At 43.2% G+C, this 13,447-nt stretch overlaps 1 protein-coding gene across 1 annotated transcript in view; it reads left to right on the top strand.

Annotated features, from left to right (window-relative positions):
- Window positions 1-12,707, top strand: part of LOC115787879 (cell division control protein 42 homolog) — a 36,445-nt gene extending 23,738 nt beyond the window's left edge. The window contains exons 4-6 of the mRNA XM_030740650.1: window positions 4,045-4,154; window positions 8,557-8,754; window positions 12,452-12,707. Of these exons, the coding sequence (XP_030596510.1) occupies window positions 4,045-4,154; window positions 8,557-8,754; window positions 12,452-12,541 (398 nt within the window). The 3' untranslated portion in view covers window positions 12,542-12,707. The remainder of the gene's footprint in view (window positions 1-4,044; window positions 4,155-8,556; window positions 8,755-12,451) is intronic.
- The last annotated feature ends 740 nt before the right edge of the window (window positions 12,708-13,447 follow it).

The following is a 13,447-nucleotide window of genomic DNA, read 5'->3' as shown; positions in this document are numbered from 1 at the left end:
TCCCTGTCCCAAAGAAACCACACCCCAGCAGCCCCAATGACTTCAGGCCCATAGCGCTCACCTCTGTGGTGATGAAGTGTTTTGAGAGACTCATCAAGACATTCATCACCTCCTCACTGCCCACCACCCTCGACCCACTACAGTTTGCATACCGGCCAGACAGATCCACAGATGACGCCATATCCTTCCTCCTCCACAAGACCCTTTCACACATAGACACTGGTAAGGGGAACTATGTGAGAGTGCTGTTTGTAGATTACAGCTCAGCATTCAACACCATAGTTCCCTCCAGGCTGGTCTCTAAGCTGCTGGACCTGGGCCTGGGCCCATCCCTGTGCAGGTGGGTTCACAGCTTCCTGACCAGCAGACCACAGGTGGTACGAGTGGGTCACCTCACCTCATCCTCCCTCACCCTCAACACTGGATCCCCCCAAGGCTGTGTGCTCATCCCTCTGCTGTACTCACTGTACACTCATGACTGCGAGGCCACGTCAGAGTCCAACGTCATCATCAAGTTTGCTGACGACACTGCTGTTGTGGGACTAATCTCTCACAATGAGGAGACAGCCTACAGGAGAGAGGTCTCCCGCCTGGAGAACTGGTGCCAGGAGAACCACCTCCTGCTCAACGTCAGCAAAACAAAGGAACTGATCGTGGACTTCAGCAGGAAGCAGCAGAGGGACTACCATCCACTTGTCATAAGTGGTGCTGAGGTGGAAAGAGTGGACACTTTCAAATACCTGGGAGTGACCATCTCACAGGACCTGTCCTGGACTCATCACATAAACATCACTGTGAAGAAGGCCAGACAGCGTCTCTACCTCCTCAGGCGGCTGAGAGACTTCAAGCTCCCACTCAAGGTGCTCAGGAACTTTTACACCTGCACCATCGAGAGCATCATGCGTGGGAGCATCACCACCTGGATGGGAAACTGCACCAAGCAGGACTTCATGGCCCTAAAAAGGGTGGTTCGTTCAGCTGAACGGACCATCAGAACCACCCTCCCCAACCTGCAGGACATTTACACCAAGCAGTGCAGGCTGAGGGCCATGAAGATCCTAAAACAGCCCAGCCACCCCGGACACTCTCTCTTCTCCCTGCTCCCATCAGGCCGGCGTTACCGCTGCCAGAGGACTAAGACTGAAAGGTTGAAGAAGAGTTTTTACCCACAAGCCATCCGTCTGCTCAACTCTGAGCCCTAACTGGACCATTATTGCACAATGTAAATATTATAATTTAAAAAGTGTGTATAGTGTATAGTATATAGAGTATAGTGTATAGTGTGAATTACTTTTTTTTATTTTTATTCTTCTTCTTATTATTTATATGTGTGTGTATATAAGGTTGCAGGTACAAAATACATTTCACTGTGCATTGTACTGTGTATAACTGTGCATGTGACAAATAAATACTATCTTATCTTATCTTATCTAATGCATAAATCATTTTTTGATTTCCAATTCATGAGGATAGTTTTCTTAGCGATGCATAAGGTAGTAAGAACTATGTGTGATATATTTGTTTCCATGTTTAATTCACTTAAATCACCTAGAATGCACAGTTTTGGTGATGTTGGGATATCGCAATTAAAACATGTGGATAATTCCTCACATATCCTCTGCCAGAACCTCTGAACAGGTGTACAAGAACAAACTGCATGCATATAGTTTTCAGTATGGTTGCCTGAACAGTGGGTGCATATATTTGTGTCTCTGAGGCCCATTTGGAACATCCTGTGTCCTGTATAATGTATTCTATGGAGAGTTTTGTATTGTATAAGTTGTAAATTCGGACTTTTAGTCATTTTGAAAGTGTTTAAACATATCTGTGTCCAGAAGTTTTCCTCTGGGTTAATGGAAAGATCTCGCTCCCATTTTGTAGTTGGGAGGGATATTGAATCATTAATTTTTAATAATAACTTATATATTTTTGATAATAATTTAGGGGTATAAAGATTTAGAAATTCTGTTACCAGTACAGGGGTTTCTAATTTTAAATTATTTAAATTAAACCTTGCCTGTATGATAGACCTCAACTGCTGGTATTCGAGAAATTTGCTATTGCTAATTTCATATTTGGAAATAAGTTCTTCAAATGAAATAAAGGTCCCATCGTGAATAACATGTTCTAAATTCTTTATTCCTTTCTCTTGCCATGTTGAGAAGTTCAGTACTGTTTTTTTCTGACATATATCTGGATTGTTCCAAATGGGTGTCAGTTCACATGGGATAAGTGAAGACTTTGTTATCTTTAAGAATTCCCACCAGGCTGTCAGAGAGGTGTTTATGTTAAGACTTTTAAAACTGCTATGATGTTTAATACTGACGCTAATGAAAGGTAAGTCAGAGATTTTCACTTTTCCACAGAGTGTTTGTTCTAAATCCAGCCATGGGCTGTCTAAAGGGCTTGATTTGATCCATCTTGAAATATACTGTAATCTATTGGCTAAGAAATAGTGATAAAAGTTTGGGAGTTCTAGACCACCACTGCATTTTAGCTTTTGTAAAGTTTTTAAACTTATTCTTGAGGTTTTATTTTTCCACAAATATTTTGAAATGTTACTGGGGTTAGGTTAATTGGCTATTCTAAATTGCCCATAGGTGTGAATGTGAGTGTGAGAGGTTGTTCGTCTCTCTGTGTTGGCCCTGTGACAGGCTGGCGACCTGTTCAGGGTGTACCCTGCCTCTCGCCCTATGACAGCTGGGATAGGCTCCAGCCCCCCCGCGACCCTGACCAGGATAAGCGGAAGCGAATGGATGGATGGATGGATGGATGAGTCCAGAGATTTAAACCAGGCAACAGAAGGTTTATTAGGGATCAGTGAAAACAAATAATTGATTTATTTCTGTTCAAATTCTAACACGTGGTGTTTTGGTCGCGGTAAAGCTGTCCGTTCACATAAAGTTTATCAACAGCAATGACAGCCCGGGAGCCTCTTTGCATGAATTTTTTCCAGATCGTGAACAGGACCTTGCGTCGCTCCAAGATCTCCTTTGGAAACTGATCGTTCGTCTGTTCCTCTCAGCTCCCGGCTGCGACTCTTTACCAGCTCTTTTTGTTTATAGTGTTCAAATTTGGCCATGATCGGTCTGGGTCTGCATCTGTCGGGTCACTTTCCCCCCAGACAGTGAGCTCAGTTGAAGGCAATGCTGTTCATGGTGTCCTCTGGGAGCTTCAAGTGAGTTTGGATAAACTCTTTCACTGTGGTTTCCAGGTCCTCCTCTGCCTTCTCCAGGATGCTTGAAAACACAAGGTTATCCCTCATGCTGTGGGCCTGGAGCTCGATGATGGTTTCTTTGATTTTTTTTATTTTCTTCTGAGAGCCAGGTCATTCCCTCAGTGAGGGATTTCACCAACTCCCTGAGGATGGCATTTTCTGTAGCAAGTGTTTCCACCTGCTACTGGCTGAACTCTACAGATTCCCGCAAAGCCTGAAATTCTTTGTGGAGGATTTCCACTAGGGCCAAGCAGGCGTCCAAGCTTGACAGGTTGTTATTTATGGACCCCAAAATGTTCACAATGTTGCTGGTAGGTGGAGATGCCATCCCGGGAGAATCTTCAGGGCGGCTTCTTTTTGTGGACAGAGTTCCTTTGCTGCTGGAGGGAGTCGGCGTTTTGTCTGTTTTCCCCATGATGACTCTCTCAAAACACCCAACTCAATATAATGTAGCAAACTGTCCAGGTCCTCATTGCCGTCCTCCAGATTGCTGAAGATGATTGAAATTAAGCTAGAAAACTATATTTATTACTTTTAAAGCTGTCTAGTAATGAGTTGGTGACAAAAATCTAATCATACAAGAGTTTGTAGTTAGGGTCGCACAGCCATGTACAATACTGCCAAGATTCACAAAGTCTTGTGTTACTACAGCATAGCGGATTGGTGGAACATGCCATGTTTATTTCTGCTCTAAGGTTGGACATTTTAACCTGGGAGTCCATGGGAACATCCTCATTTTTTGAGCTATTTATTCAGCCCTGCTTGGCTTTGCCTTTTATTTGCACTGTTTATTGTTGATCAGACTCTTTTTGTGTGTCCCCCCGCAGGTCATGATGATTATGACCGGCTGAGACCCCTCAGCTACCCCCAGACTGATGTCTTCCTTGTCTGTTTCTCCACTGTATCACCCTCAACTGTCGACAATGTCAAAGAAAAGGTTTGTTTAGTTAGTTTCTGTGTTTGTCCATCCATTTATTTTCTTCCACTTATCATTCACTTTTAATTGAATTACTTCCAGAATCATTTGCAAACCAGTTAAATATGACCAGTACTTTTCTCCTCAGTTCAAAGACTGACCAAAAAAATACAATCAGCTTCTTTTAAATTCCAAATTTAGTATCTACAAACTCACAAAGGCACTTTTGTGTGTTGTGCTGTCATGGTAGTGCCCCAAATAACTTTCATCAGCTTTAGGAGTCAGCACAATACCAAGAACACCAGGGGCTGCTATGAGGCCTCGCTGAAGCACTTTTCACACACTTCTTCACCAGGTTATGGGCATACTGGTTACCTGAACCAGAATCTACAGTTGTACAGTGCCAAGTTGGAGCTGTACACAGCACATTGCCCTGCTGGTCATCAGGAAGACCAGAAAGATGGCAAACAAGTGGCAACTCTGAGGTGTTCAACCTTCAACACTGTAGTCATTATGCAGCCATGACTCCCCAGTGCACAGCCACTTGAGTTTTAGCTTTCACAGCTTGCAACAATGTGGCCAGCTTTGTGACAAAAGAAACACTGTTTCTCCACCCTGGGTTTTGAACCAGCATCACCACTTGCAGCCTATGTACTGCTGCATTAGCAGTATTTTTCAAGGAATCACTGTAAAAGAAGAAGTCACACTCAACAGCATTTATTTTTTGATTTAGGGTAAACTCAGATGCCACCAAAATAGCTCATGTAAATAAACTGCCATATTCTCAGACTCTTCTCAGAGAGCTCTTAAAGCCTTCCACCATCATTAGCGTTTGCAGTAAGGCTAAATCAGAAGCCTTAAATGTAGAGTGCCACAGGTCAAAAACAATCCCTTTCTCAGTGTCCATGTACATCTGACTAGGTGTACATGGACATCTAGCACAAGTTGGTATGTTTGCAATATGGTGAGTTTAAACTTATCATAGTCCAGACTGTTCTTTGCAGAGAGAGAAAATCTAACTTCAGCCCAGGGGCGCAGCTATATACTTTCTGAGGTGTATGCGGACATATTTTTAGGCGCTATACTATTGATTATTTTAGGAATCGAGTATTGTATCGATTATTCCATCAATTAATCAAGTAATCGGATAAGAAATAATTTTTCATACTAACAATTCATCTGCACATTTTAACTTCCGTACTGCAGTTTTTCTCTATGTCACATGTGTCAGACTCAAGGTCTGCGGGCCACTTCTGGCCCACGATCTAATTTTATACAGCCAGCAAGATGATTTCATATAGTTATTATTAATTGCCCGCGCCTGTAAATGTGCTCCCACCACTTATACTACAAATTCCACGCACTGCAGCAGCTGCTGCAGTGCGTGGAATTTGTAGAACTGTGCGCTAACCCGTTTTCTCTATTGCCGATTGATCAGTGATCAGCGGGTAAAGCATCGGTCAGCACTTTTTACAGTGACATTTAAGCTGCCTGACTCCCCAAAAATGAAAAAGTGGAAAACAGGGATTTTCCAAACAGGGGGAAGGCAAAAGACCTGAACGCTGACATCGGAGGTAAACCATCTGTCTCTTTTCCTCACTTGCGCTACGGGGAATAGAGCAGATTGGTGGGAGAGATACGGGAAAAGATGAAGAGGAGACCTGCACAGGTGAGCTGAGAGTGCATCACTGCGTCACACAGCAGGAAACGCTGCGCAGCAAAGTCCTGAAGACAGAACGCGTCATTAACACCGAAACACAGACGCGGAACTTTATAAGAGGCAAAGGTTTAAATCGCGGCAGTTTCAGTCTTTTCTGGAGTAAATAGTTTCTGAATTTGGTGACGTGCCTTGTTGACACAGGTGCGATGAGCTGCCTGAGGAAATCTGTCAGTTCATAAAAAGTGAAGGAAAAGCCTCAGCAGGGCTCCCGGATGAAAGGTGGCTGAGAGTCGGCTTTTCTCATGAAGCATCGTAATGTGTCCCTGCAGCTTTGGGGACTGGACCGCGTGATTATGAGTCTCCACAGCTATGTTTGCAGCTGCTATTTGCTGATAAACTGGACACACTGCAGTTTATGCAGCGTTTTATCGACTGTGAAGCGCAGAAATTCACGTTACAGTTTTTAACCTGAAAAATTTGCAACTTTTCATCAGTTTGAAATATATTCATTTTTCCTGATGTGATTTTTGAAGAATAATAGAATAAACAATCGCACAAACCAAACCACAATAGTGTGATTACCACCAGATTGTGATTATAGTGATGTTCTGGTGGCTACAGCTGATGTAAGGAAAAAATAACAGCTGACATTCTCTGCACAGCCAGTAAAACCACACAGACTGGAGGCGTGGAAAAAACTTCTCAGTGATGATCCACTCCTGTTAAAGCATGCCTAAAATTTTCATTTGATCTTCGTTTTTCTTCTTACTTCTCCTCATTCATGCTGGTTGTCATTTCGATTTCTGCAGCCGTGAAATCAAGTGCGCACATGACCTTAGGGACATCAAATGTGCACACTGTGAACTTTCCCTGCGCTGTCGTAGATTGTAAATTGCAGTGAAATAATAGAGGCGCAAGCAGCGATAAAGGCAGCGATCTATCCGGTGCTGAGTCCGTGGGGCTCCTGTTTGCTAAATGCAGTGACAGCAGAGCTCCGAAAGTGAAGCGTCTCAGCCCGGCGCGGCGCCTTGCGATCAACCGCTAGCTAGAACACTACACACACGCACAAAACGCACCATCCACATCCTCTCAACATTTACTGTGTTCATGTGTGCAGATCACTTATTCATGGACTTATAAAATACAAGACTTCTATGACATAACTTACCGACTGTCTTTAAATGGGACAGGAGGAGGGGAGGTGAAGGAGCGCAGGGGCGCCTAATCAGCACGCCTCTGTTATTGATCATGTCATATGCACAGCTGTTAAATACAGAAAATGCAACAAGAGAAATATTTTCCCACATCGTTTTGGCGCCCCCCTCGTGTGTGGCGCCCCTATGCATTGCATATAGTGCATACCCCCTTTTTGCGCCACTGCTTCAGCCTTTCCAGTTAACTTAGGGTTAGAGTTAGTTAGCTTACACTGCACCATAAGAACTCAAACATCCTATTGCCAGTGTAATCCAGTTGCTATATATCCGTCCAAACACTGTGACGTAAGTCTTGACATCAACATCACAAAAAACTGGAAATAAGCAAATGTTTTTACTGACTCAGATGTTTCAACCTCTATTTTCTTTAGTTCCAGCTCCCTGCTGGGCTGAGACTTCCTCTCTCATTCCTCTTTCTCAAACTGAAGGTGTGTAAGTCAAACCTTCAGCTTAGCATCCATCTTAATACTTGAAGAAGATTCAGCAGAGAAACAATTCAATTGGTCTTCCTCCCCTACCCCACTATGTCCAACCAGAGGAGAGCTAAGAGGCTGCTGCTGAGTCACCTTGACTTGAAAGGCAAAAGCATCAGTAGAAGGAACCCTAGAGGCCCCAACAGAGACTTTATCCCCTCTCAGGATTACTTTGAAAGTAAAAAAAAGACAAATTTGCATAAAAGTAGGGATGGGACACTCAATATGGACGTTCCAATGCCGTGTTGAGCTTCCAAAGCACAGATGTTTCAAAACACTGCTCTGAAGTGTGGCTCATAAGACCCACCTCCTGTGACCATGGCTAAGCAAAGTCTCAGTGCATTTCACACAGTTTTGATAGGTGTCTTACCTGCTGTTTGTAGGGTTGACTGACAGTAGAACAAAACTAATGAAGCTACTAGAAAGCTTAAGAGTTGTCAGCAGCAACACCCAAAGCAAAAGACAGTTTGTGGAAACTTTTCACAGCCAAGGTAGTTCAACCAGTACCCATAGTGCAACTGCTCATGGCATAGCCTCAGTGACACATTTGTTCCAAGGAAACTAGTCTTGGAAGTGGCAGGATTGATGTGTTGTATATACAAACCTGCATACCTTGAAAAAGAGAAAACATGCCTGTTTGTTTCTTTGTTTGTTTTAGGGGGTTCGAGGTTGATAAGGCAATCTAAAAAAAAAAAAAAAAAAAAAAGCCAATTCAGCCCCAAAAATAGGTGAAAACTGAAGGATTTTTTAATAAAAATCTTGACATATGTGCATTGTTTCTTGACAAGCCACTAAGAAAAGCACAAGAAAACCTAGAAGTTACTAAACAAAAACAAAAGAGCAAGTCAAAAAGGTTAAATGATTTGAACACTCTCCACAGAATAGACACGAACAGCTACACAAACACAGCTCTCAAGCTGCAAAGCAAAGGCTCTCTGGCACTGGAGCTCTCCTCTCCCCATCCTTAAATACTCGTGCACAGAATAGTGGCACCTGAGGCTGGAGAGAGCACAACACACATGCAAAATTACAGTAGGCCTAGTTAAGGCTGTAATGCTGACCTTATCTCTTCACAGTGGGTGCCAGAGATTTCATTCCACTGCCCGGGGGCGCCATTCCTGCTGGTTGGTACTCAGGTGGATCTGAGATATGACAGCAACACCTTGGAGAAGCTGGCCAAGAACAAACAACAAGCCATAAGCTTTGAGAGTGGAGAGAAACTGGCTGTTGAGCTGAATGCCGTCAAATACATGGAGTGTTCAGCTCTGACACAGGTAGAGAGAGAGAGAAGTGGTCTGTTGCTGTAGCCTTCTTCTAAGAAACAAGCCTTGAGCCATAAAAAATAAAAGAAATGTGAAAGTCTTCATTACTGAAGTCACAGGAACACAATTCTCTGAATTAAAAGCCATCAAAAGCCATGTGTTGAAAGCTAGTGTAGCAACATTTAACTACTACGATGATAAATATCTGGATATGTCTCATTTTCCAGGGTTGCCTAAGCAAGATTTACATGTACCAACTCTGGTTTTATGAATGCATATACATTTTTAAAAGGTGAATAAAGACCCAAATTGTCATGGGACAAGAGCTGATGTTTATTTAATGCATTGTGGCAAATAATAGACAGTATAAAATATGCAACCACTCCGACATTACACATTGCTACAGTGTCACCATCCTGGTGTTTGAAAACCAAACGTGATAAGCAAGATGACTGACTTGTGATACCCTGGATAATCCTCTTTCTGAATCCAATAATGTCTATAATTTCAAAATAAGCACCATTTCATCCATTTATTTTCCTTTCCTTTCCAGCTTCTCTGGGAGGCTGAAGAGCATGATCGACCTAAATTTAGAGCACACCCTCTGGTGCCCTTTGTTAAAAAGGGGAACCCAAGGTACTATCCAATTTCCATGCAATGTTGCACACGAGCATCAACCCAGCACAACACTCAGAGCCTTAAGAGACTTGGGGCCAAACTTCACCCACTCCACCAAAGAGTTGTTTAACTACCTCATGCCAGTGATAGGCAAGGCATGCCCTTTGTCCCCAGATTCTTCTACAGGAAGCCATACCGTTGGTTTTGAAGAAAGACTTGGAAGGTCAGCAGAGCTCCATCCCCACTTCATATGGTGTGAGTAGAGCTCGCCTTCCCCCTCCTGAGTCACCTGCCTTTTTGCCAGAATCATTTTGAGGCTCACCAAAAGTTTGTTTCATGGCCTCACCAAACTCAGCTACTGCCAGAACTGCCCAAGGTTTGGTCTTGGAGTACCTGCTACCTGCCTCCAGAGTTCCACAAGGTAACCAAGCTCAACAGCCCTCCGTCTTCAATTTGATGGATCCCTTTACCTTTGGTGTCCACACTCTGGTTCAGGGATTACTGGACAAAGAAGAAGAAGAAGAAGAAACAGCCTTTATTGTCCCACAGAGGGGAAATTTGGGTGTAACAGCAGCCGCAGTTATTATAAATATAAATAAAGATATAATAATTCACACTATTAAGAAAAGAATATATATAAAATCAACAAACAATATTAACCTTAATACTACTAATAATAACACTATATACAATGTACATGATGTGCCTGTGTGTTGAACCTTAACAGGCCGGACTATTTACAGTATAAGACACCAACCACCTTATAGCCACAACTCCAGACAGCCTTAGCAATGGAGGTGCAGAGCATGGTTCATTCAGAATCACTGTCAGAATCACAGGGAACTGTGCTGGCACCGTTCCTCTTCACCCTCTACACTGCAGACTTCTCCATCAACTCCCCACGCTGCCATCTGCAGAAGTTCTCTGACGACTCTGCCATAGTTGGCCTCATCACAGGTGAGGATGACTCAGAGTACAGACAGTGGACTCAGGACTCTGTGGACTGGTGCCAGCGGAACCACCTCCTGATCAACGCCGCTAAAACCAAGGAGCTGGTGGTGGATTTCCGCAGGCGCAGACCCACCACACGGACACCGGTGAACATCCAGGGAGTGGACATTGAGATAGTGGACTCTTATAAGTACCTGGGTGTTCACCTAAACAATAAACTGGACTGGACTCATAACACTGATGCGCTCTACAGGAAGGGTCAGAGCAGACTCTACCTGCTGAGAAGGCTGAGGTCTTTTGGAGTGCAGGGGACACTCCTGAAGACCTTCTATGACTCTGTGGTGGCATCAGCCATCTTCTATGCAGCAGTATGTTGGAGCAGCAGCTTATCTACAGCTGAGAGGAAGAAGATAGACAAGCTCATCAGGAAAGCCAGCTCTGTCCTAGGATGTCCTCTCGACTCAGTGCAGGTGGTGGGAGACAGAAGGACTCTGACCAAAATAACATCACTGATGGACAAGGTCTCCCATCCCATGCATGAAACTGTTGCTGAGCTGGAGAGCTCCTTCAGTGACAGACTGCTGCATCCTAAATGCACAAAGGAGCGTTACCGTAGATCCTTCCTCCCAGCAGCTGTAAGACTTTATAATCATCACTGCTCCCAACAAAAACCACAATAACCTACACAATGTAGGATAATATATAATATACTGTAAATAGTCCGGCCTGTTAAGGTTCAACACACAGGCACATCATGTACATTGTATATAGTGTTATTATTAGTAGTATTAAGGTTAATATTGTTTGTTGATTTTATATATATTTATATTCTTTTCTTAGTGTGAATTATTATATTTTTACTTATATTTATAATAACTGCGGCTGCTGTTACACCCAAATTTCCCCTCTGTGGGACAATAAAGGCTGTTTCTTCTTCTTCTTCTTCTTCTTCTTCTGTCCCCAACCCCCGTCAGAATGTTGTCTAAAATTTATATTTTGGTACACATCATGAAACTAGTGCTTGAATCCATGAAGGCATAAGGTCAGCATTTACTATGTCACAGAATGAGAACCAACTGGAATTTATTTTGCATCTAGAGGAGTCTCCCCCTGCTGGCTCTGAAAAAGATCACAGGTTTAAGGTGCTTCCTGCATTTGGTAAAGCAACTCTTTCTTATATAGCACTTTTCTACTCCAGCTGAGCACTCTTAACACTTTGATGTGATGTGACGATACTTTATTGATCCCACAATGGGGAAATTACAGTTAACAGAACACCCATCCAAGAAGACAAACAGAACAAACATGGGGAGATAGGTGAACTGTGGCCATGCTGCCCCCTTCTGGAGGCGCTGCAATTTATATAACATATTTGCATTTACCTATTCACACACAGTTTTCTATTTCAAAGTACTTTCTATCTAACATTCACACTCTGATGGTTGCATCAGAGGGCAATTTGGGGTTCAGCATCTTGTCAGTTTTACTTTGGTATGCAGGCTGGAGCAGCCAGGAATTGAACCACCAACCTTCTGGTTACTAGGTGACCTGTTCTACCTCCTGAGCCACAGCCAGCTCTATTTTACTTTTAAAACTCAGAAGATACTTTCTTTCTTTAGTGTCTAAATTTAATCCTTTTTTTCCTCTCCATGCTATGTAGAATTGAAAGTAATTAGCCAATTCAAACTGACCATAAATTAGAGACCAGAAAGCTTCTTAAATACCTACTTACCCTTCCCTTCAGATTTTGCATATTTACATAAAGATATGTGCTTATAGAGACTAGCATGTGGCTGGTTGCTGGTTTAACACAGACCACAGCAAATGATCACTTAATACTACAATATTTGAAGAAGAATTAACTCACACTTTTGAGTAATTAACATTGCACACCAATGTGAGAATAAATATTTAAGCCAAAACTTCCGATACAGTTTTTTTTCTCAGGTAAAGGTAAGGCATGCAGAGACCTGTGGCAGAATGGTATAAATACAAGTCTGCAGTAAAGAACCATCTGGAAGGCTATTTTACTCTAGCAGTTTCTCCACCTCAGTCTAAAGATAATATTTTTATTTATGGTGTTTCCTTTTAAATTTTTCTTTCTTCTTAAACTTAATGTCTTTTTCTGTCTTGTTCACAGGAAGGAGTTCAGAAAGTCTTTGAAGAGGCCATCCAGGTGGTACTGGAGCGTCCACACACCAAATCCAGTAGTCGCTGTATCCTACTATAGAGGCCAGAAGAAGAAGAGAAGATGGAGATGGACCTGGAAGAGATTATTAAGCTGGATGGGAACAGGGAGGAAGGAGAGACACATGTTTAAAAATGCCTTTACCGGGGTGCCGGGGTGGCTCAGTGGTAGAGCAGGCGACCATGTATGCCGTGAGGCAAAAAGTAGATGGTGCAGGTTCATGTCCCAACCTTTTCTCCTGCTTTGCTGTCACTCAATACCATCAATAAAGCTGTTGTTGCTGAAAAAAATGCCTTTACCACATTGTGTGGTGTTGGAACAGATGAGAAGGTCATTTTCATGACTGACATATTTGAACAACAGTCTTTGCTAAGCTGGGTTTTTAATAATCACAGGAAGCAGGTTGAGTCACATAAGTTGGAACCTCAAACGCCTTAAAGAGACAAAATGTGATGGAGTCACATTTGCAACTGAAAAAAAAAAATCTTTAAATCATAAAATCTCATGAAAGTCTGTAGGTTTAGGAATTGTATAATGATTTTGATTATTTAATTACACATTAAAGTAGAAATACATTTTAGAATCTATCCATCCATTCTCTTCCGCTTATCCAGGACCAGGTCATGGGGGCAGCAGTCTAAGCAGAGAAGCCCAGGCTTCCCTCTCCCCAGCCACCTCCACCAGCTCATCCGGAGGGACCCCAAGGCATTCCCAGGCCAGCAGAGAGATATAATCTCCCCAGCTTGTCCTGGGTCTGCCACGGGGCCTCCTCCCGGTGGGACATGCCCAGAACACCTCACCCAAGAGGCGCCCAGGAGGCATCTGAATCAGATGCCCGAGCCACCTTAACTGGCTACTCTCAATGTGGAGGAGAAGCGGCTCTACTCTGAGCCCCTCCCGATGGCCGCATTCCTCACCCTAGCCATAAGAGAGAGGCCAGCCACCCTA

Source organism: Archocentrus centrarchus, chromosome 11 (assembly GCF_007364275.1).
Source record: "Archocentrus centrarchus isolate MPI-CPG fArcCen1 chromosome 11, fArcCen1, whole genome shotgun sequence".
NCBI lineage: Eukaryota > Metazoa > Chordata > Actinopteri > Cichliformes > Cichlidae > Archocentrus > Archocentrus centrarchus.
This window is presented reverse-complemented; position numbering and strand designations above follow the sequence as displayed.